This window comes from Dendrobates tinctorius, unplaced genomic scaffold (assembly GCF_039654945.1).
Source record: "Dendrobates tinctorius isolate UK_male_01 unplaced genomic scaffold, ASM3965494v1 ptg000086l, whole genome shotgun sequence".
In the NCBI taxonomy this organism is placed as follows: domain Eukaryota; kingdom Metazoa; phylum Chordata; class Amphibia; order Anura; family Dendrobatidae; genus Dendrobates; species Dendrobates tinctorius.
This window is the reverse complement of record NW_027361754.1, coordinates 69,681,048-69,706,360: the sequence shown is the minus strand read 5'-3', so window position 1 is coordinate 69,706,360 and position 25,313 is coordinate 69,681,048. Positions and strand designations below refer to the sequence as shown.

The window sequence follows — 25,313 nt, the reverse complement described above, 5'->3', positions numbered from 1 at the left end:
GGTTCGGGTTGGAGTTAGAATTGGGGGTTTCCACTGTTTGCGCACATCAGGTGCTCTCCAAATGCAACATGGCGTCTGATCTCAATTCCAGCCAATTCTGCGTTGAAAAAGTCAAATAGTGCTCCTTCCCTTCCAAGCTCTGCCATGCGCCCAAACAGTGTTTTACCCCCACATATGGGGTATCAGCCTACTCAGGACAAACTGAAAAACAATTTTTGGGGTCCAATTTCTCCTGGTACCCTTAGGAAAATAAAAAATTGGGGGCAAAAATATAATTTTTGTGAAAAAAAATGATTTTTTTATTTTCATGCCCGGGCGTTATAAACTTCTGTGAAGCACTTGGGGGTTCAAAGTGCTCACCACACATCTAGATAAGTTCCGTGGGGGGTCTAGTTTCCAAACTGGTGTCATTTGTGAGGGGTTTCCACTGTTTAGGTGTATTAGGTGCTCTCCAAATGCAACATGACACCCGCAGAGCATTCCATCAAAGTTTGCATTCCAAAACGTCACTACTTCCCTTTCGAGCCCCGACGTGTGCCCATACAGTAGTTTTCTCCCACATATGGGGTATCAGCGTACTCAGGACAAATTGGACAACAACTTTTGGGTTCTAATTTTTCCTGTTACCCTTGGGAAAATAAAAAAAAATGGGGACTAAAAGATTGTTTGTTGAAAAAATACGATTTTTTTATTTTCACTCCCGGTCGTTATAAACTTCTGTGAAGCACTGGGGGGGGTTCAAAGTGCCCACCACACATCTACATAAGTTCCTTAGGGGGTCTAATTTCCAAAATGGGGTCACTTGTGCGGGGTTTCCACTGTTTAGGTACATCAGGGGCTCTCCAAAATCAACATGACACCCGCAGAGCATTCCATCAAAGTCTGCATTCGAAAACGTCACTACTTCCCTTCTGAGCCCTGACGTGTGCCCATACAGTAGTTTTCTCCCACATGTGGGGTATCAGCGTACTCAGGACAAATTGGACAACAACTTTTGGGGTCCAATTTCTCCTGGTACCCTTGGGAAAATAAAAAAAATTGGTGACTAAAAGATCATGTTTGTGGAAAAAATACGATTTTTTTATTTTCACGCCCAGGTGTTATAAACTTCTGTGAAGCACGAGGGGTTCAAAGTGCTCACCACACATCTAGATAAGTTCCTTGGGGGTCTAGTATCCAAAATGGTGTCATTTGTTGGGGGTTTTCACTGTTTTGGTGCATCAGGGGCTTTCCAAACGCCACATAGTGTCCGATCTCAATTCCAGCCAAAAGCGTCAAATGGTGCTGCTTCCCTTCTGAGCTCTGCCATGCGCCCAATTAGTCGTTTACACCCACATATGGGGTATCAGCGTACTCAGGACAAATTGCACAATAACTTTTAGGGTCCTGTTACCCTTGGAAAAATAAGAATTGAGGGTGAAAAGATCATTTTTGTGGAAAAAATATGATTTTTTAATTGTACGGCTGTACGTTATAAACTTCTGTGAAGCCCTTGGGGGTTCAAAGTTCTCACCACATATCTAGATAAGTTCCTTGGGGGGTCTAGTTTCCAAAATGGGGTCACTTGTGGGGGGTTTTCACTGTTTAGGTACATCAGGGGCTCTCCAAATGTGACATGGCGTCCGATCTGAATTCCAGCCAATTTTGCATTGAAAAAGTCAAATGGCGCTCCTTCCCTTCTGAGCTCTGCCATACGCCGAAACAGTGGTTCCCCCCCACATATCAGGTATCGGCGTACTCAGGACAAACTGCACAATAACTTTTGCAGTCCAATTTCTCCTGTTACCCTTGGTAAAATAAAAAAAAATTGAACCTGAATTTTTTTTTTGTGAAAAAAATTTAAATGTTCATTTTTTTTAATATTCAAAAAATTCCTGTGACGCACCTGAAGGGTTAATAAACTTCTTGAATGTGGTTTTGAGCACCTTAAGGGGTGCAGTTTTTAGAATGGTGTCATTTTGGGTATTTTCTATCATATAGACCACTCAAAGTGGCTTCAAATGTGATGTGGTCCGTAAAAATAAAATGGTGTTGCAAAAATGAGAAATCGCTGGTCAACTTTTAACCCTTATAACTTCCTAACAAAAAAAAATTTTGTTCCAAAATTCTGCTGATGTAAAGTAAACATGTGGGAAATATTACTTATTAAGTTTTTTGTGTGCGATATCTCTGTGATTTAAGGGCATAAAAATTCAAAGTTGGAAAATTGCAAAATTTTTGCCAAATTTCTGTTTTTTTCACAAATAAACGCAACTTATTTGAATGAAATTTTACCACTAACATGAAGTACAATATGTCATGAGAAACTATTGTCAGAATTACCAGGATCCATGGAAGCGTTTCAGAGTTATTACTTCATGAAGGGACAGTGGTCAGAATTGTAAAAATTGGCCCGGTCATGAACGTGCAAACCACCCTTGGGGGTTAAGGGGTTAAACTAAACTTCTCAATATGGGAGGCACTGATTCTTAAATGTTGCAGAACAAGTTAACAGACTACCTATAATTTAACATTTTACCTAATTTAAAGTGCTATTGGCAGTAACCATTGCTAAGAAGTTCACTGCTAGATCAAGCATTACCATCCTTGCTTCAACACTTTTTTTACATTCTACTATTACTCCTATTCTTTTAGAACTATAGGTGGTAACTGTTGCTCTAGGTTCACCACCTGGTTCAAATCTTTATTCAAAATTTCACATTTTTATTAAACATTGCTCCTAAGCTAGATTCTGCAAGATTTTCACTCCTAATCAGATAGCTAAACATTGCTACCAACATTTTCATAAGGCATATTATAAAAGACTTCACATTAAAACGTCAATAATTCTTGCAAGTGCTGGACACCGCTCCCAGCTGGGATTTCTTGCAGTGTCCTTGGGGTTGGAGCAGAACTCCAGGTCTGAGGTAGTCCTTATTTGTAGAAGGTTCGTGTAAAACCAAGAGAGAGCACCTTAAGAGGCGCAAACTAATTACAACAAAGTTTGTAAATCATTTCCAGTTCATGATCATGGCAGTTCTGTATAAAAGGGGAAAACTGATGCCAAAAACTAGGCAAAAAACTGGCAGCAAGATAAACAATGGGTCACAACGGTGCCAATACCCTCCTGGGTAACAGTTCAGTTACTGGTAAATGTTCTTTCACTGGTGGTTCCTTCCTGGGGTGGTGGAAGTAGTTTTCCTCTGCTTCCAGGGAAGGTTTTCAGGATTTCCGCCTCCTGGTGGGTTAACAAACTGCAGATACTCTTCCTCCCAAGGAGTTAGATTGGTGGCTGCCCGTGCAGATGGGGTGGCAGCTGGTCTTTGAGCAACCTGTACCCGGGGGTGCTTCACTTCCGTGGATGTGGCCTGCTTGGCCTTGCTGGGTACAAATATCACGGTGGGGACGGCCTCTGCTGGTGGAACATAAGCTTTGTCCTTTTTGTATGCTGCTATGAACTCCTCCGGGATGCGGTGCACATTCAGAGCATACCAGCCGCGTAGCCCCTCGTGACGGGTGAAGGTGATGTAGTCTCCCAGGTACAGATCACGAGTGGGGTGTCCCCTCCGGAGGAGGGACTCTACATCCCTCCGGCTGACAAAGAGGTCGGAGATCCTCTGGGGGTCTGAGATGAAACCAAACTCCCTTTCCAGATTAAAGTTCAGGACCTGACCCCACCCGGCCGAGTCCCGGGGACCGTAGTGCCCGGCGCGGGCCTTTTCTTTCCGGGCCATGTCAGGGCCCAGCACTGCCAGTCTCCGTTGCTCCCGCTGCTCTGCTGCCAGCTGGTGGATAGTCTGCTGGTAGTAACGCTCTTCCTCCTCCTCTCGGGACCGGCCTCTGCCCACAGTGGACAGGGGCACCACTGCCAGGGGTTTGGGTGTTTCCCCCCAGGGACTAGTATCCAGGTCCCAGACTAGGTCCAGCAAGACCTGCCCGGACTTTGGAGCGGACGGAAACCCAGAGGTCTCCCCAGCTGCAGTGGCGGCAGTCATACCTGGCGCCTCCTGGCTGTGTTGTTTTGGCTCCGGTGCAGGCACTGGACGGCAGCCGGTGGCAGCGGTGGTTACTGGAGCTGCCTGGTCAGCGGGTGGCAACGGTGGTGGAGCAGATGCTGACTCCGAGTCTGCAGGGGCCTCCGGTGGGACCTGCGTGGCCACGCCAGGTCCTCACAGGAACACAGTCGCCATCTCCTCTTCAGCTCCCAGGCCCTCGGGTAACTCCTCCTGGCAGGCAGCACTCAGCGGCGGTTGCAGCGTGGAGGTGGTGACAGGTGCTGCCGATGGCATCACAGTGGCAGCAGGTTCCACAGGTGCTGCCTGGGGGAGAACTGGTGCAGTGGCGGCGGGTACCGGTAGTGGAGGTACCGTTTGCGCAGGCCCCTCCTGGGCGCGCTGCAGATTCATGGTCCACAGAGCCTCCTGTTTCAGCCACAGACTGTGGGTCAGCATAGCGATTTCTTCTAGCTTCTGGCGGTCCATCGTGGAAGCAGGGTTGGAGCCTTCGACTAGTGTGCGGGGAAGACAAGCTCAGCTTCCGCGCGCTCCTCAGGCCTCTGTCCTTCTTCCATCATGGCATCCTGGCGTTCTCCCTCCTTCCTGGGCTCCTTTCCTGCCACAAGGCTTTGCTCCTCCTTCCTGGGGAGGTGTCTTCTTCCTCTGCCTCCATACCAAGCCAGTATGCGAACCCCACTGGGGGTGGGCCATGTAGCTGTTGCATAGAAGTTCAGGCAGGGGAGGCCCCGGACAGTTCGCGCTCTTTTCTTAGGACCACCCATGTTGTCACACCCTTTTTCACCGCGCCGGTGGCCATTTTGAGAGCCCATTTTACAGTCTAACATTTTGGTTATTTTTGCACATTTTCAGCAATTTTAAGTCCAATAAATCTTCAGCACACAGGACCCGGTGGTACCAGGTTTCGTCATCCTGTTTGTGATGCCAAAGTTGTCTCGCCCCCAGAGGCCGTGCGGTACTCGGTGCCGGGCCCGTTGATTACAAAGGGGAGATGTCACAGTGGCAGTGACCCAGTCCGTGGCCTCAGGCGGTCAATGTAAAAGGGGGTAGAGTGATGGGGATAAATTTGTTGAGATGATTTGTGTCGCCACCTGTGGTTTCTGGTCAGTTTGACCAGCGCTGCAGAGTTGCTTCTCTGGGACGGATGGTGTGGTGCAGCAATGATGTTGAAGCTCCCCACAGGTGGAGCTGTAGTCCCAGGGCAGTGTAGATGAGGCTGGCAAGTGGGGAGATGATGTAAAGAAGCAAATGTAGCAGAGCCGGGTGTAAGGCGCAAGAATAAGTGGAGGACACAAGGGCCTGTAGTTCCAAAGCTTTACTCACAGTCTGTTGCGCATACAGGTGCCCACTTCAGTGCCGTGTCCTTCAGGTCAGGGGCTCAGCCAACTCCCAGGCAAGGTAAAGTACACCTTTCCAGCACTCCTCCATGTGCCTTCTCTGAACGTCTCCACACAAGCGCCTAATCTGAAGTACTTGTAGTTGCGTATTAAACTCAAGTTTCTCCTTCTTGATGTTACTTAGAACTCTACTTGTACAGCAGACAGCTGTAGCCTGCTTCGGGGACTCCTTGCTATCAAGTCCCGGCTCACTCACGTTGCTGTTGTGCCCCCAAGTCTTAGGTGGAAATAAAGTGGTGACAACTTCTATTCCTCCGGTGTCTACTGCAGGAACATCAGTATCCATACAACCTCAGGGACCGGACCCCGGCCATGCGCTTCGAACTTGAGGAAGGGCTCTGCTATGACCCTAGTCCTTAGTTCTCTTCTTCTCTGTACTAAACTATCTTCCTTCTGAAGAATCAGGCTTTCTATGGCTCTTTCCAGTGCCAGCAGCTCCGGGTTGCTGGAGTCTGCTGCAGCACTTCCTTCACTCCATCCCTCTCAGGGGATCTTCTCTCACCAACTGACCTTTACCTAATATTCTCCCGCTCTCTTGTGCAGTCTATTCTCCACCCACCTCCCAGCACTCTTCGTGTTCCAAGCAGGGAGCCACCAAAGGTGCTTTGCTACACTTCTATGTTGTGTGGGATGCAGGTGTTGGAGTGTGGTCAGGTGTCTTCACCTTACCTGGATAGTGGGGTACCACACCTCAGGAGGAGGTGCAGTACCTCTGTGGCGACTGAACCCTCAGGGGCACCACAGACCAGCCATGGTCTCCTGACCGGAATTGAGCAGAATCATATATGCCTGAAAGTAGACTTGCGGCTGCTCAAAACATCGACGTCCATATTCAGTCCCTGAATTTCGATTATGTGGCCTAATACATGCTGATTTTGTTGCAGATTTGTCATAAATCTGTGACCAAATCTGGACCCTAATAATTTACTTAAAACTAGACAAGACAGCTGAGAATGCACCATACCCGGGATGAAGCCCAGTGATAATGAATTGTGGCTCATTTTGCTCAACGTGTTAGATATATCTGTCTAATTTGATAACACCTACAAATTAGCTTACCTTGTTCTATGCCATGAGACTCAAAGATATCAATTAATCAAAGCAATTTTCCCAGAATTCTGGTGTAAATTGCTTTGAAAAGTCACAAATTTTCTTGCAAAATTTTTGCGAATTTTAGCGTAGCTGGGGCAGGAAGTGGACATGGTGGGGGAGTCACGTCTCTTAATGAGTCAGGAGCGTCTGAATCCTACATGTCCCCTAATGAAGACCTCTAAGAAAATCACTGGTATTGATGAATTGGGGCCAAAAACTCATAAGTGTGGTGCAAGGCATTTACGTCAGTTTTTTGGTGCAAACTAACCAGGTGCAGTATCCGAAGGGTGCTTCTTAGCAGAAGAATTCAAGAACATGTATGAGAGAACCTAACCTGCCCTGTTCTAGATGTAATGACGTGCAGGTGCTGAGTATGTCACCACGAAACAGACGGACCAACAGTTAAAGGAGGGCTTATTTACAGGGATAAACACTGACAATATAACAGTGCAAGTATTGGTGAAGTAGTAAACAAGTTATAAAACAGGCAAACGGAATAAGCAGTATTAAACAGTATTTCCTGGAATGAACTTAACAGTCTGCTTGTAGGGTCAATCTTCTCCCACGTAGGTGTAGTAAGGCCCAGATTGGGGGGTGGTCCACTGCTTACCGCGAACAGACGACACAGACACGAGACGGAGGCAGATTTCGGGTACAACAGGTCTGAGTTTATTGGCCTTCCTCCTGACGACCGTAGCCATACACCGCAGCACCTTCACAGCTCTCCGTATCCAGGCTCGGGTACCTGCACCTTTCTTCTTTCTTAGTGACGTTCTTCGTGGCTCTTTCGCTGGGGCTGCCCTAGGCCTATCTACCGCCAGCGCTTCACCAGTCCGAGGTCGTCGTCAGTTTGGTACCCCCAGGGCCCTGTCTGTTCTGCGGTTCCTCGTGTTGGGGCCACCCCCCTGACTTTCTCTTCTTCTCGGTCCCTTGGTCAAGCTCTCCACCGCTGTCCGTTCACCTGACTGTCTCTTCTCCTCCTGAGCTCCTCCCGGGACTGGAACCCTCTGGAACCCTCTCCTGTCCTATTTATCTCCCTCCTCGAGAAATCCCCTCCTGGGTTCCTGTCTCCCCGCCCCCATGACTAAGCGGTTTCTAAAGCCATAAGCTGCTGTCAAGTCCACTACTCACGCTCCCCCTGCCATCTTGTGGTCAAACTTGGGTACTGCACTCCTATTCCATTTTCCCCCAGCTGTTTCCCTTCTATTATTATAAACATCCATCTACAGCTACAGGGGTGCCAGCATCCCTTCTTCCTACAGACAAGTCTGTCCGTCAGGTCACCTTCCCTACATAGGTACCGAACAACAACGGCACTTGTCGTCTATAGTCTCTGTAAACTCTGTGATCCTTAACAATCCCCAGCCGGGGTCTCAGGGATTAATGCAGGAGTCAGAGGGGGCATGAGGCAAACGGGGTCCCCTCTGCTCTGAGTCTTTTGCTTCAACGCTACAGTCTCTCCTGCAGAGGCAAACACGAGCCCCCGTCTCTGCATAGGTCTCAGTCTCTGCACGGGCCACAATCTCAATAAGGGCTCCCTTCTCTGCACGGGTCTCAGTCTCTGCACGGGGGGTCAGGACACACCTTTGCTGTCACTGCAGTCTCCGGCTCCACTTACTCACAGGCTGCAGTCTCTGTGTGCGGTACCCCGGTCTGTGCCTTCTGAACTGGAGCTCTGTCTCTCTCCCGGTCTGTGTCTGCATCTTGTCCTGCCCAGGCTGCCCTGAGGATAGCGAACACACTTTTCCCGCTCTCTGCCCCACTTCCTTCCTGTACCAGGCCACTTTTCTGTCCCCCAGGGAACCTGCTGTGCTGCAGAATGGTTCTGGGCATGGAGGCAACCCTCCCCTGGCTCTTCCTGTACTTCAATCCCTTACATTGACATGATTCAGGATATACATATTCCTTAGAGTGTTTCTTGTAAGAGTCTGTCATGGCTGATACACCAGTCACATCTATTACTATATTCCAAGTTCCAGGTGCCATGTTTTGGTGGCCCATGCCATCTAATTTAGATTAATAATTTGCATTATCTTATAAAAGTTCTAGTCTATATTTTTTAGGATATATGCAAATGGAGTTTTCTGAGGAGGTGAAAGAAACGCTCTTTCTTTGGGATGTTTTTTATTTTCCTTAAGCCGTTTTGAAGAGTTTTTGAAGTTTTCTTTTGAGCTTTCCGATTGGGCAGTGCCTAGTTTGAAGCATTTTCTATCAGGAGCTGCATCACATAAGTGACATGCACTTTCTTTTTTCCTACACTTGGAACAAGACATAAATGACCTGAAATTTTGCGTTCTTAACATAACAGGGGAAGATCGCACAGAACATGTTCATATGCAGCCAGCTTGACTTCACCCGTTTCATCAGAGATAAACTTCTGGCCAGAAGATTAGGAGAAGACCCCAAATTGCTTATTAAAAACCTGAACTTTGAAGGAATTCCGGTGAGAGTTTACCAGCCTAAGTCGCCATCTGCTGGAGGAAGAAAAGGGGTCCTGTTCTTTCATGGAGGAGGATGGATGTTCGGGAGCATAGGTAAGAAAGTTCATGATAGAAACATTTCACATATTAAATTGTATGAAACACCAAGATCAGTTGAGAAGAAACATGAGATTCCTAATATACAGTATGATGATTTTTATAACATTCTTTTAATCCAACGCACTGCAGAATATATAATCATGCATAACATGATCCTTATCCTCTCCGTGTTTCCTTATTGCTCAGATTCCTATGATGTCTTATGTCGCTACATCTCAAAGGGAACAGAATCAGTGGTCGTCTCCGTTGGGTGAGTCATTCATTACGTGATTTTCTTTTAATGACTTTTGACCGATGAACCTTTTATCTTTATGTTCAACTTCATCCAGTTGTCAATATGGAAAATAGATAATATCTTCATCCTGTTATCAATATGGAAAAAAGATAATATTCCTTGTCTCGGGGCTCAAGGCATTTAAAACTCTAGTCCTAAATTAGAATGTTCCTCTCGAAAACCGTACCATTGTTATCCATTGGCAGTGTTTGGTATTGAAAAGCAGCCCAAGAGTTTGAAATAACAGCATATCTTTCCTGTTATTTTATACAACCCATCAGATTGGAGCATCTGATGCCCTATCAAAACTTAAAGAGTAACTAAACTTTTTTTTATGTAATTATCCTCCAGACAAAGTTATTACCTTACCTTATTTTGCTTCCTTCTCTTTCAAACACCAAGGTGCAGTGCTGTTTTAGTGCCTAGTTTATTCTCCTTTGGAAGCTGCTTTTAACTGCTGCCTGACAAGATCAATACACTAGATTCAATAAGAAAAATAAAATCAGCTTACCACTAAATGGAGAAATGTGATCTTTGGCTTTAGGCCATATTCACGTGTTCAGAATTTGGTCAATATTTTGCATCAGTATTTGTAAGCCAAAACCAGGAGTGGGTGAAAAATACAGAAGTGGTGAGGTGTTACTATGATACTTTTTTTCTGACCGTTTCACTCCTGATTTTGGTTTACAAATACTGATGTAAAGTACTGACCAAATACTGAACATTTGAGTGCGGCCTTAGTCTTTTTGCTTGGAAGATTTCAGCCCAGTCTCCTCTAGTAGGTTACAAGGAAATAAAAAAATAGTGATCCGATGTGGGAACGTGCTCTGTTAAGGTGTTATCCAAGCATGCTCGAGTGCTAAAAGAGAGTCTTCAGCATGCTCAAATACTATGTTCAAGTCGACGTGGCTGTATGTCTCGCAGCTGTTTGACAGCCACAGCACATGCAGGTTTTCCTAACAAACAGGCAATCCCTGCATGTGTTGTGGCTGTCGAACAACTGTGAGACATATAGCTGAGGGGACTCAAACTTAGTATTCGAATACGCCGAGGATACGCGGTTCGCACCCAAGCACATTCGGATAACACCTTATGCGAGCACGTTTGCTCACCACTAGTAGATTTACAGTGGGTATGGAAAGTATTCAGACCCCTTTAAATTTTTCACTCTTTGTTTCATTGCAGCCATTTGGTAAATTCAAAAAAGTTCATTTTTTTTCTCATTAATGTACACCCTGCACCCCATCTTGACTAAAAAAAAACAGAAATGTAGAAATTTTTGCAAATTTATTAAAAAAGAAAAAGTGAAATATCACATGGGTCATAATTATTCAGATCCTTTGCTCAGTATTGAGTAGAAGCATCCTTTTAACCTAGTACAGCCATGAGCTTCTAGGGAATGATGCAACAAGCTTTTCACACATGGATTTGGGGATCCTCTGCCATTTTTCCTTGCAGATCCTCTCCAGTTCCGACAGGTTGGATGGTGAACGTTGGTGGACAGCCATTTTCAGGTCTCTCCAGAGATACTCAATTGGGTTTAGGTCAGGGCTCTGGCTTTGCCAGTCAAGAAAGGTCACAGAGTTGTTCCGAAGCCACTCCTTTGTTATTTTAGCTGTGTGCTTAGGGTCATTGTCTTATTGGAAGGTGAACCTTTGGCCAAGTCTGAGGTCCAGAGTACTCTGGAAGAGATTTTCATCCAGGATATCTCTGTACTTGGCCACATTCATGTTTCCTTCAATGACAACCAGTCGTCCTGTCCCTGCAGCTGAAAAACACCACCATAGCAAGAAGCTACAACCACCATGTTTCACTGTTGGGATTGTATTGGGCAGGTGATGAGCAGTGCCTGGTTTTCTCCACAGATACCGCTTAAAATTATCACCAAAAAGTTCTATCTTCATCTCATCAGACCAGAGAATCTTATTTCTCAGTCTGGGAGTCCTTCATATGTTTTTAGCAAACTCTATGCGGGCTTTCATATGTCTTGCACTGAGGAGAGGCTTCTGTCGGGTCACTCTGTCATAAAGGGCTGACTATTAGAGGGCTGCAGTGATAGTTGACTTTGTGGAACTTTCTCCAATCTCCCTACTGCATCTGTGGAGCTCAGCCACAGTGATCTTGGGGATCTCGCACCAAGGCTCTTCTTCCACGATTGCTCAGCTTGGCTGGACGGCCAGGTCTAGGAAGACTTCTGGTGGTCCCAAACTTCTTCCATATAAGGATTGAGGACACTGTGCCCTTAGGAACCTTGAGTACTGCAGAAATTCTTTTGTAACCTTGGTCACATTTGTGCCTTGCTACAATTCTGTCTCTGAGCTCCTTGGCCTGTTCCTTTGACCTCATGATTCTCATTTGGTCTGACATGCACAGTGAGCTGGGAGGTCTTATATAGACAGGTGTGTGCCTTTACAAATCAAGTCCTATCAGTTTAATTAAACACAGCTGGACTCCAATGAAGGAGTAGAACCAACTCAAGGAGGATCACAAGGAAATGGACAGCATGTGACTTACATATGAGTGTCTGAGCAAAGGGTCTGAATACTTATGACCATGTGATGTTTCAGTCTTTCTTTTTTAATAAATTTTAAAAATTTTCTACATTTCTGTTTTTTTTTCAGTCAAGATAGGGTGCAGAGTGTACATTAATGAGAAAAAAATGAACTTTTTTGAATTTCTCAAATGCTGCAAAGAAACAAAGAGTGAAAAATTTAAAGGGATCTGAATACTTTCCATGCCCAATGTATAAAAGAGCTAAGAATATATATGACTGGCTTACATGTTTTGAACTCTAAAGAGTCTTTAGTCATAGCCTATGACTAAGAACTTTTGCGAGTTCGAAACGCGTAAGGAAGTCATATGTATTCTTAGCTTTTTTACTCTTTTTTTATATCTACAGTCATGGCCAAAAGTTTTGAGAATGACACAAATATTATATTTTCACATGATCTGCTGCCCTCTGGTTTTTATGTGTGTTTGTCAGATGTTTTTATCACATACAGAAATATAATTGCAATCATATTATGAGTAACAAAAGGTTATATTGACAGTTAGAATGAGTTAATGCAGCAAGTCAATATTTGCAGTGTTGACCCTTCTTCTTCAGGACCTCAGCAATTCTCTCTGGCATGCTCTCAATCACCTTCTGGATCAAATCCTGACTGATAGCAGTCCATTCTTGCAAAATCAATGCTTTTATTTTGTCTGAATTTGAAGGTTTTTGTTTGTCCACCCGTCTCTTGATGATTGACCACAAGTTCTCAATGGGATTAAGATCTGGGGAGTTTCCAGGCCATGGTCCCAAAATCTCTATGTTTTGTTCCCTGAGCCATTTAGTTATCACCTTTGCTTTATGGCAAGGTGCTCCATCATGTTGAAAAAGGCATTGTTGATCGCCAAACTGCTCTTGGACGGTTGGGAGAAGTTGCTCTTGGAGGACATTCTGGTACCATTCTTTATTCATGGCTGTGTTTTTAGGCAAGACTGAGAGAGAGCCCATTCCCTTGGCTGAGAAGCCACCCCACACATGAATGGTTTCAGGATGCTTGACAGTTGGCATGAGACAAGACTGGTGGTAGCACTCACCTGGTCTTCTCCGAATAAGCCGTTTTCCAGATGTCCCAAACAATCGAAAAGGGGATTCATCAGAGAAAATGACTTTACCCCAGTCCTCAGCAGTCCACTCCCTGTACCTCTTGCAGAATATCAGTCTGTCCATGATGTTTTTTCTGGAGAGAAGTGGCTTCTTTGCTGCCCTCCTTGAGACCAGGCCTTGCTCCAAGAGTCTCCGCCTCACAGTGCGTGCAGATGCACTCACACCTGCCTGCTGCCATTCCTGAGCAAGCTCTGCACTGCTGGTAGCCCGATCCCGCAGCTGAAACACTTTTAAGAGATGGTCCTGGCGCTTGCTGGTCTTTCTTGGGTGCCCTGGAGCCTTTTTGGCAACAAGGGAACCTCTCTCCTTGAAGTTCTTGATGATGCGATAGATTGTTGACTGAGGTGCAATCTTTCTAGCTGCGATACTCTTCCCTGTTAGGCCATTTTTGTGCAGTGCAATGATGACTGCACGTATTTCTTTAGAGATAACCATGGTTAACAGAAGAGAAACAATGATGCCAAGCACCAGCCTCCTTTTAAAGTGTCCAGTGGTGTCATTCTTACTTAATCATGACAGATTGACCTCCAGCCCTGTCCTCATCAACACCCACACCTGTGTTAATGGAGCAATCACTGAAACGATGTTAGCTGGTCCTTTTAAGGCAGGGCTGCAATGATGTTGAAATGTGTTTTGGGGGATAAAGTTAATTTTCTAGGCAAATATTGACTTTCCAAGTAATTGCTGTTAAGCTGATCACTCTTTATAACATTCTGGAGTATATGCAAATTGCCATTAGAAAAAATGAAGCAGTAGACTTTGTAAAAATTAATATTTGTGTCATTCTCAAAACTTTTGGCCATGACTGTACCTTTTCATGAAGGTTGCAATTAAATAAAGTTTATCTTTCTATATTCTTTACACTGGTGCTAGATCCCTATTTTACTACACTAGATTCAAACTGTTTATGTACAGGACCTTCTAAAGTTGCATTTACGCTGGAAGATAATTGTGCCTGAATGCGTAAAAATTCTAATTTTTCAATATGATAATCTTACAATCGAACCTACTCCTGACCACAGTATGAATGAACAAAACACTTGTTCGTTGGATGTAATGATCTTTTGTGCAGCGCAAAAGAAAAGTCATTGTTTTCTGCAGCACATTTTCCTCTCTAAACAGGATAAGTACTTTGGAGAACCATGGCAGCCTGTGCACATTGAGCGATTTATTACAGATTTCTTAGTCTGCATTGTATACTACCTGTATAAACCGGCTAATGAACAACCGCTGATTAGTAAAGGATAACCAATCTGCGGTTATTTAATACTGCCGGTAAGTTTATGTGAGGAGATCTTAAGGCTCTGATTCATCATTTGCCTTCTTTACAGAGTCACTTTCTTTCTTTGCCTTGTGGTATTAGTCGCTGTTTTTGGTGCCAAATCGATCAAAATGGCACATCTAACTCATGAATTTGGCACAAAGTCAAAAAAGGGCTTTCTTCCTGTCTTGCACTGATTTTGCAGCCTTCAACATACTTTAGCACCAAAACTCTCAAAAATTTCCCCAAAAGTTTGACATATTCATGAATAGACCAGGGGAAGGACTGGAGTGAACTTGCATCAAATTTTAAAAAATTGCTGTCATGATCCCAGTGCAGGTTTTTGAGCTGCACACCGGGGGTTAATGTCTGGAGCTCTGTGCAGGTTTTGACCTGCACACTTGGGGTTAATGATTGTGGCCTCTTTCTGGTTCTGGGAGAGCTTCATAAACCCCTGGGTAGCTTCAATCCCTGCCAGTTATACTTTTGCCTTTGGCCTAGTGTGCTGACCCCGTGTGCCTGTTTGTTGCTATAGCTTGTTTACATGGTTCTGACCCGGCTCTGTTTCCCGTTGTGAGTTTGCCTGTTGATTTTGTACTGCGTTATTATCTGTGTATGACTCATTGCCTGTGACCTGACTACTCTCTGCTCGCCCCCTTTGGTACCTTGCAGCTATCCCTGTGTGTGACTCATTGGCTACGTCCTGACTATTCTCCCTGTCTATGCCCCTTGGTAACTTTGTCTCGCAGTTACCCTGCTAGGAGTTATCTTGCAGCTCCTAGCTCTGTGGAGTTTAGGCCACGCCTCTAGCAGTCACGTGCTTCAGGTCCTGCAGCTCTGAAGTATGCATCTACTCGACTGCTGCCCGCTCCACAGGTATCTTTGAGCACTGTTCGCTTTACTCAGGACACGCGCACTGGCTCAGTGAGCAAGTTCAGTGCGGTGTTCCTGACATTATAACTGGCCTATAATTTTTTTTTTCTCTCCTCACTTCAGCAGCATGGACCCAATGTGTGCTTTATCTGAGCAGGTGAAAAGCTTGACTCAGTCACTGCAGAAGCTTAGTTTGGAATACCAAGCTCTGGCCCAGTCCCAACGGCGGGTTGAGGACTCAGTTCAGGGGTTGCTTTCTGCAGGCTTCCAGCAGGTGGGGAATAGAGATGTCATTTTAGTCCCACCTGAATCCCCAGTTAAATTGCCAGATATATTTTCTGGTAACAAGGATGATTTCTGGGCATTTAAGGAGGGCTGTAAGCTTTTTTTTTCTTTGAGACCCCGCTCCTCTGGGGATGAGAAACAGAGGGTGGGGGTGGTGATGTCCCTGCTTAGGGGGTCCCCACAAGCCTGGGCATTTTCGCTTTCCTCTTCTGCCCCTGAGAGAATGTCTGTGGATGCATTTTTTGAAGCCTTAGGGCTTATTTATGATGAGCCTGATAGAGTGCAGTTGGCTGAGGACAAAGTGATAAGTGTCTGTCAGGGGGAGCACTCGGCCGAATGGTTCTGTCCTGAATTCAGACGTTGGGCAGCGGAAATTTCCTGGAGTGATGCCGCCCTTCGGGGGCTGTTCCACAGAGGCCTGTGTGAACGTCTGAAGGATGCTTTGGCACTTCATCCTCTGCCTGACTCCCTGGAGCATGCCATGGTCCAAGCGGTTCGCATGGATCGCAGGCTGCGGGCTAGAGGCATTATGCAACGGGAAATGCCCTTTATCTTCAGTGGAGCTGAGACCCGGACTCTTCCTATGGCTATGGAGGTGAGCGCTGTCACCTGTGAGGGAAAGGAAAGAAGACGCCGCCGGGAAAAGCAGTTGTGCTTCTATTGTGGGAAATCTGGACATTGGAAGAAGGACTGCTCCTCCTGTCCGTCATCCTGCAAGATGGCGGGAAACGACTAGGTCTGGGTAGTAATCGAGGAGGCTACCCAGACCTTCAGGTACAATTTTCCTCATGTGCAAAAATGGTGCTGCAGGTGGAACTGGAACTTGGTTATGGTCCTGTTCAGACTACTGCTTTTATTGACTGCGGTTCTGCTGCGAACCTGATTGATACCAAGGTTATGACTCTTAATAAGATAGGGACAGTCAGGCTTCACGATCCTGTTAAACTTGTGGCAATTGACTCATCTCCTCTTACCCAAGACGGTATCTGTTGCAGGTCTGAACTTTTTTCTCTAAAAGTGGGTTCCACTCATATGGAGAAACTAAGTTGTCTGGTGCTAGATAACTTGCATGCAGGACTGGTACTGGGGATGCCTTGGCTTCAACGCCATAATCCTACCATTGATTGGGTTACAGGGGAAATCACTCAATGGGGATGCAATAATAAATGTGGTAACCGGGGACATCTTGTTAACGCTGTTAAATCCGTGTCTGTGTCGTCTGTCGATCTGGAAGGTATTCCGGAGTACCTGAAGGATTTCGAAGACGTTTTTTCCGAAAGTGAGGCTGAGGCGCTGCCACCACATAGACCCTATGATTGTGCCATTGATTTAGTACCCGGAGCCAAGTTACCTAAGGCTCGATTGTTCAATTTGTCTGGGCCTGAGCGCCAAGCCATGAAGGAGTACATAGCTGAGAGTCTCCGCAAAGGGCATATCAGGCCTTCTGTGTCACCTGTGGCAGCAGGGTTCTTCTTTGTGAAGAAAAAAGATGGTGGTTTGCAGCCGTGCCTCGACTTTCGGGAACTGAACAAGATAACGGTTAGGAACTCTTACCCGCTTCCCCTCATCCCAGACTTATGTAACCAGTTAGCTGGGGCCCAATGGTTCTCCAAGTTAGATCTGCGGGGGGCCTACAATCTGATAAGGGTTCGGGAAGGGGACGAGTGGAAAACGGCATTCCTCACATCAGAAGGACTCTTTGAGAACTTGGTAATGCCATTTGGGTTAACTAATGCACCCGCTATTTTCCAAAATTTCATCAATGTTGTGTTTTCTGATCTGATAGGCCGTTTTGTTATTATTTATTTGGATGATATTTTGGTGTATTCCCCGGACAGTCAATCTCACTTACAACATCTAAAGACAGTTCTCCAGAGACTCAGGGAGAACCAATTGTTCGCCAAATTGGAAAAATGTTCGTTTTTTGTAATGGAGCTGTCTTTTTTGGGGTTGATTGTGTCCTGTGAGGGGTTTCGTATGGATCCTAAGAAGGTGCTGGCGATCGCTGACTGGGTTCAGCCTCGAGATCTCAAGGGGCTCCAGCGCTTCTTAGGATTTGCGAACTACTACCAGAGATTCATTAAAGGTTTCTCACAAGTGGTTAAACCACTCACAGATCTTACCCAGAAGGGAGCTGATGTAAAAAATTGGTCTGTACTCGCTAAGGAATCCTTCTCAGCGATTAAGAAATGTTTTATGTCTGCCCCGGTGTTGGTGCAACCTGACCCGTCCAAACCATTCATTGTGGAGGTGAATGCTTCTGAAGTGGGGGTGGGGGCTGTGCTGTCCCAGGGTCCGGCCACCCTTACCAATCTCAAACCCTGTGCCTTCTTCTCCAAGAAGTTCTCTTCAGCTGAGAAAAACTATGATGTAGGCAATAGAGAACTTCTTGCGGTCAAGCTGGCGTTTGAGGAATGGAGGCACTTTTTGGAAGGGTCAGCTCACCCTATCATGGTTGTCACGGATCACAAAAATTTGGCATACCTTGAATCTGCTAAGAGGCTTACTCCTAGACAGGCCCGTTGGTCACTGTTTTTTTCACGATTTCAGGTCTCAATTACTTTTCGACCGGGGTCCAAAAATGTTAAAGCGGATGCCCTGTCCAGAAGTTTTGATCCAGTGTCTCCCCCTGAGCCGCCGTCCTCCATTCTTCCCCCAGGGGTGGTAGTGGCGGGGGTCTCAACTGAGTTGGAACAAGAAATCCTAAGGGCTCAGGCCCTAGCTCCGGCAACCAGGCCTAGCGATAAACTGTTTGTTCCAGATTCATTGCGGCCTAGACTACTGCAGGAGTTTCATGATTCTAGGCTGAGTGCTCATCCAGGTATCATGGCCACTAGAGAGGCAGTAGCCAGGGGTTTTTGGTGGCCTTCATTAAGGTCCGATGTCAAGGAATTTGTTTCTGCTTCTGGCATGTGTGCCCATTCCAAAAGCTCGCATAACCGACCGGCTGGGGAACTCATACCTTTACCGGTTCCTGATAGGCCATGGACTCATCTTTCCATGGATTTTATTACCGGCCTTCCACCTTCCAGGGGCAATACCGTGATCTGGGTGGTGGTGGATAGGTTTTCTAAACAGGCCCATTTCATTCCCTTGGCAGCATTACCTTCAGCAGAAACATTGTCAAGGTTGTTTGTGCAGCATGTGGTCCGATTGCATGGGGTACCCCTGAATGTTGTGTCTGACAGAGGTGTGCAGTTTGTGGCCAAATTTTGGAGGGCGTTCTGTATGAAATTGGGCATCTCACTCTCCTTCTCGTCGGCATATCATCCGGAGAGCAATGGTCAGACAGAACGCACCAATCAATCCCTGGAACAAATTCTCAGGTGTCTGACCTCCGCCAGACAGGAGGATTGGTGTGATGCGTTACCGTTGACTGAATTCGCTTTTAACAACTGGGTGAGTCAGTCCACCAACATGTCCCCATTCCTGATTAACTATGGCTTTAATCCGCATTTTGGGGAGTTTTCTCGGGTGGATTCCGGTTGTCCAGGAGCAGAGGGGTCCGTTCAACGGTTAAAAAAACTCTGGGCTGAAGTCCGGCGTAATATCTCTTGGGCCCAGGGGAGATACAAATATTTTGCGGACAAAAAGAGAGCCTTGGGAGACAAGTTTCAGGTGGGAGAGGTTTGGCTCTCCACGCGTAACATCAACTTAAAGGTACCATCAGTTAAGTTGGGACCAAAGTTCATTGATCCGTATGAGATTATGGAGATAGTCAACCCTGTGGCATACAGGTTGCGTCTCCCCGCCTCCTTAAAAATATCTAATGTGTTCCATAAGTCTCTGTTGAAACCAGCAGGATCTGTCAAAGAGAACTCTGAGACTGTCGTTCCTCCAGTGCTGGTGGAGGGTCAATTGGAGTATGAGGTCGGACATATTTTGGACTCTCGGCGGGTGCACCGCTCTTTGCAGTACCTGGTCCACTGGAAGGGATATGGACCAGAAGAGCGCTCATGGGTCCCTGCTCGCTCGGTACATGCAGATCGCCTGGTTTGGGCGTTCCATGCCAAGTACCCGGGGAAGCCTGGGGGTCCAGAGGCCCCCCGTTGAGAGGGGGGTACTGTCATGATCCCAGTGCAGGTTTTTGAGCTGCACACCGGGGGTTAATGTCTGGAGCTCTGTGCAGGTTTTGACCTGCACACTTGGGGTTAATGATTGTGGCCTCTTTCTGGTTCTGGGAGAGCTTCATAAACCCCTGGGTAGCTTCAATCCCTGCCAGTTATACTTTTGCCTTTGGCCTAGTGTGCTGGCCCCCGTGTGCCTGTTTGTTGCTATAGCTTGTTTATATGGTTCTGACCCGGCTCTGTTTCCCGTTGTGAGTTTGCCTGTCGATTTTGTACTGCGTTATTATCTGTGTATGACTCATTGCCTGTGACCTGACTACTCTCTGCTCGCCCCCTTTGGTACCTTGCAGCTATCTCTGTGTGTGACTCATTGGCTACGTCCTGACTCTTCTCCCTGTCGGTGCCCCTGGGTAACTTTGTCTCGCAGTTACCCTGCTAGGAGTTATCTTGCAGCTCCTAGCTCTGTGGAGTTTAGGCCACGCCTCTAGCAGTCACGTGCTTCAGGTCCTGTGGCTCTGAAGTACGCATCTATTCGGTTGCTGCCCGCTCCACAGGTAGCTTTGAGCACGCTTTCGCTTTACTCAGGACACGCGCACTGGTTCAGTGAGCAAGTTCAGTGCGGTGTCTCTGACAATTGCAATTTGATGAATCAGGTCAAAGCATCTGAAATTGGTAGACTCTGCCAAAAAAGAGGGAAAACAAATCAAGCACATATAAAATAGGGTACAAACAAGAAAAAAGGCACAAAAATAGACAAAGGCAACAATGAATTGGGGCCTAAGTCTCTCTGCTCCTGACCCCCATACTCAGACAGAGAAAGTCACATTCGCCAATTGAGTATAATGTACCAAACTTATTGAGCAGCAGTTGAAAGGAGCATCTAAAGGAGCAGGAACTGGGTATTGAAACAACACTGCAACATGATATTTGGCAGATAACGATATAAGATAAGAAAATATAATACAAAATGCATAACTTCACAATGCCTGCAGTATATTTAAATAATACAACATTTTTAGTTACTCTTTAACTAGTAAGGGTATAGGAAAAATCTCTATAAGTGCACATTAACATTGATGGCCTATCCTTAGGATACATCATCAATGTCTGATCGGTGGGAGTGCGACACTTGGCACCACAGTCGATCAGTTCCCACTGCTCAGATACGGAGCTACACACCACAGCTCCATCGACTATATGGTGGCTGCAGCCTGGTACTGCATATCCGCCCCCTATTGATTTGACTAGTGGGCTGATGTGCAATACCTGGGTGTGGTCTCCATACATTCAGCGGAGCTGTATTGTACAGCTTCATAATGGAGCAATTCCAGTCGATGACGACACTGGGAACAACTGATCGACCGTGGTGTCGAGTGTCGCTCCACCCCCACCGATCAGACATTGATGACGTTTCCTAACCATAGGCCAGAAATCTTAAAGTACTGGACAACCCATTTAAAGGACCTCTTAGGACCTTAAAAAACTACCTCCATAGCTGTATGCTGACGCCCCTTGGACACTTTGTGGTAGAGACCTCCCAGTTGTCAATGTATTCATCTATTAACATTTTAGTAACATAAACTAATTGGACTGGTTTGGGAAAAACAAAGGAAAACTGAGAGGTGAAAAAATGCTCTGCAATCAAATGGAAGGCAGGAATCAGGTCATGCCGGACATAATGGGCCCACTTCAAGAAATATTTTACCTTATTTATATTTAATTAGTTATCTAATTAAAACTCATCGCAGATGCTACAGCTGCCCAAATTGTTTCCAGATTCCAATATTTTATGTGTTGCCATACAGGAATCTTATGTTTATGTCTGTTTGTTTAGGTACCGCCTGGCGCCAGAACACAAATACCCTGCGGCATTTGATGACTGTCTAAAGGCCACAAGACATTTTTTGAAGAACGCAAGGGAATATGGTATAGACCCATCATCTGTGGTAATCAGTGGTGACAGTGCTGGGGGTAATCTCACTGCTGCCGTTTGCCAAGCCCTTGTGGGCACAGACCTTCCAAAACCTCTTGCCCAGGTGCTGATATACCCAGCGGTCCAAGGTATTGATTTCCACTTACCATCCTATACCCAAAACTGTGCAGTGCCTATTCTCTATCGGGAACGAGCTGTTTTCTACATGATAAACTATATTGAAGGCAACCTGCAAATGATGGAAGAAGTTCTAGATGGAGACCATGTTCCTGTTGACTTGAAGTTGAAGTTCAAGAAGTGGTTGGGTCTGGATAATATTCCTGATGAGTTCAAGGTCCGTGGTATTAAGCATCCTCTGATGGCTTCACATTCTGAAGACGTCTACAAAGCCCACAAACAACTATTCGAGACATACTTTTCTCCATTGTTGGCTGAAGACTCTGTCTTCCGTCTTCTCCCCAAAGCTTATGTTCTAACATGTGAGTTTGACGTTTTGCGTGACGATGGAATCCTTTATAAGAAACGTCTGGAGGACAATGGAGTCCCAGTCACATGGTTTCATCTCAAAGATGGCTTCCATGGAATAGTTAGCTTTTTCGACAATGGAAAACTCACTTTTGAATCTGGAAAGTTGGCTGTCGATAATATTGTAAAATTCATTAATGATGTTTGACATTTTGGTTTCACCCACTTCAGTAAGAGCTTGGATGCTTTCTATTTCTTAATGACTTTTAGTGCAAGGGATGTTATCTCATGGAACAATTGAAGCCAAAAAAAACAAAACTATGTCCATTCCTTCAGTGAGTGAACTCTTCCAAGAGCTAAATTTTAAAATGTATAATGAAGTTAATTAAAATGAAATGGTTAATCATTGACCACCGCTTTATTAGGTCCTTCTTGCTCGTTTCATGTGTCTCCACTTAAACTCTTGATTTGAAGGGAACCTCCTGAAAGTGGATACATTGGGCATGAACCACAGGCCACATGTATCTCATACTGGCTGTATGACCTCAGCCAGGTATGTTTGACTCTGAAACGTTGCAGGCTGAAAAACATACTTTAAGAGTGGCTGGGGATGGAGTCATGCTGGAGACTAGTTGGCAGTGGCTTCTCCCTGCCCTTTCCCCTTTAGTGACTTGTCTCTCCCTGCCTACATGTAGAGAAAGATCTGTCACTTCAGGAGAGCAGGTGGGTAGAAGCCACCAGGGATCCGCCTTTTCGACTAGTCTACCATGTGGCTCAGTCTCCAGTGGCTTTCAAAGTATATTTGTCTCTGAAACGCCGGAGTGGTCACAGTCAGACTAACCTTGCTTAAATCATACAGCCAGTGCCTGATACATGCAGCCTGTGGATAGGGCAGCTTGTATCTGCTGTCTGGTTCCCTTTACATCTACAGTAACATTTGGAAATTAATTCCCATTTTGAATACCTAAAAATCTGCCCATACATAATATATAAATTTACAGCTCCTCAACAACATTTGGCCATCTGCGATTTATGGTAAAATCTCACCATCACTGTGACTTGTATGTGACTTCAAGGCTTCCCTACAGAAATGTATCGTGCCATTTTACTTCTGCTGATGGAGGACCAATTGTAGCCGTGGACTCTAATGATGCTAATTTGTATTACTATAATCTCTGACGTGTAATAAATCAGAGACCTCTTTTGTATTGAGCAGCGCAGTTGTTTCATTTGGACATTATCATGGGTTTCTGTAGATGTGTCCCTTCAATAAAAGCAAGCGTCGATCCTGAAAATGGTGAGAAATTGAAATGAAAAACAGGAGTTGCAGATTTTCTCCCTCTATTCTAATATTGAATGTTTTGTATGAAGTCCAGAAGCAATGATACATTGATGGACTTTTTCCGGTATTGCAGCTCCATTTATTCCAAAATAACTGGGCTGCAGTGCCAAATACAGCCAACGGACTATTGTGGCGCTGTTTTACTTAACTAGAATGAAGTGCAAAAATAAAGGCAGCCTGTGGACAAGAGTAGTACTATGGTATATTATATTAAGGTTGAGTAACGTCTGTATATGTATTTACAAAATTTCACTGGCAGCATCGGGACCTAATAGACTTATCTCCTCTTCTTCTTCTTTTCTTTCATGTTCGTTACTTTCATTATATTACTGGACTCTCCAATACTGAAAAAAGCACAGAAATTCACTCTCTGTTTATGGGTCTCAACACAACCCTCTGATAAAACACAAAAACTGAGCTTGGTTTAACTTGGTATACATACAGCACATAAAAACATGTTCTCATTGGCCATAAAGCATACAAATCCTACAAGAAGCAAAATGAACACAAACAATGTTGCAGCTAAATAAGTAAGAAACAAAAGTGCTTTTAAATAGCATAGAGATCTTAGTAACACTGTTTTTGATCAAAAATAGAATAAAAGCCATCCCACCGGCAACAAGGTGACCTTGATCGGGATAGTGCTACACTGTCTAATATTAAAAACCTTACCATCTGTAAGGAGGATTTATGTTCATTTTGCTTCTTGTAGGATTTGTATGCCTTATGGCCAATGTGAACATGCGTTTATGTGCTGCATGTATACCAACTTAAACCAAGTTACATTTTTTGTATTTTTTCTTTGTATATTTGCATTTTGTGGAAGCCAGGTTGTGGCCTCCCTCCCTTGAGCTGAAATTACACTTAAAAGCTTCCCAAGGTTGGTGTCCACAGTTTGGGACCTGGCCCTTTATCTCCCCTTATTCGCACACTGAGGTCAACTCTGACTCATGGTAAGATTTTTAAAATTAGACAGTGTAAGACCATCCCAAACAGGGTCACCTTGATGATGGTGGGACGGCTTTTATGCGATTTTTCATAAAAAACAGTGTTACTGAGAACCGTGTGTTATTTAAATTCACTTTTGCTTTTTACTTATTTAGTTACAGCAGGGCTAATGATCAATTTCAACTCTCTGATATACTACTCAGGCAGTGGTACACGCATAGAGAAGATAGAATGTTTTTTTTATGGTTCCGTCTTTTCAACCAGTAAATACAGGTGTGTGAAAAAGTGTTTGTCTCCTTCCTGATCTCCCATTCTTTTGCATGCTTGTCACACTTAAAAGTTTCAGTTACCAAACAAATTTAAATATTAGACAAAGATAACATAAGTAAACACAAAATGCAGTTTTTAAAAGGTCTTTATTAGGGAAAAAGAAATCCAAACCTACAGGGCCCTGTGTTAAAAAATAATTGGCCCTTAAAGGAAGTTGAGTTCAAATTCCTTAGCCACACACAAGCCTGATTATTGCCACACCAGTACTCAATCAAGAAATCACTTAAATAAGACCTGCCTGACAAAGTGAAGTAGACCAAAAGATCCTCAAAAGCTAGGCATCATGCCACAATCCAAATACATTCTGTAACAAATGAGAAACAAAGTAATTGAGGTTTATCAGTCTGGTTATAAAGGTTATAAAGCCAAAGCTTTGGAACTCCAGTGAACCACAGAATTGTCTTCTTTGTCATCATTTCGATCACTTTCTCTGAGACATTTTATTGTTTTAACACCGTGAATATAAAGTAGGGATCGGCTTCCAAATGGAAGTTGCCTGAAGAATAGGCCTGTCACTTATTATTTTTAGCATTTATTAAGCGCTTTTTCAGACGGATTCCTAAGCAGATGTCATAAACACAAACCATTCTAGGGTTATGTTCCCAGAATGAGCTTTTGGTGAATTTTTTGTGTTTGCCCCCTTCCTGATTTCCTGTTCTTTTGCAAAATTACTTCCATTGTTTCCTGAAACATCTTCCTCTGGCAAATCTCAGAAGGTAGCTTAATGGTCCCAGTGATGACGTGATCAGGCGGGATGGATATCACACGTGACCAAGCTGCTCTACCATTCTCTAGCTCCGTATAAGCTATATGCACTCTAGAAAAAAAATAATAAAAATTTACCCAAAAGGTCTGTTTT

The 25,313-nt window shown here is 44.9% G+C and overlaps 1 protein-coding gene across 1 annotated transcript in view; it reads left to right on the top strand.

Moving 5' to 3' along the window:
- Positions 1 to 23,353, top strand: part of LOC141097990 (arylacetamide deacetylase-like 4) — a 35,148-nt gene extending 11,795 nt beyond the window's left edge. Inside the window, exons 2-4 of the mRNA XM_073585566.1 lie at positions 8,790 to 9,015; positions 9,208 to 9,271; positions 21,271 to 23,353. Of these exons, the coding sequence (XP_073441667.1) occupies positions 8,790 to 9,015; positions 9,208 to 9,271; positions 21,271 to 22,042 (1,062 nt within the window). The 3' untranslated portion in view covers positions 22,043 to 23,353. The remainder of the gene's footprint in view (positions 1 to 8,789; positions 9,016 to 9,207; positions 9,272 to 21,270) is intronic.
- Positions 23,354 to 25,313: the final 1,960 nt, after the last annotated feature.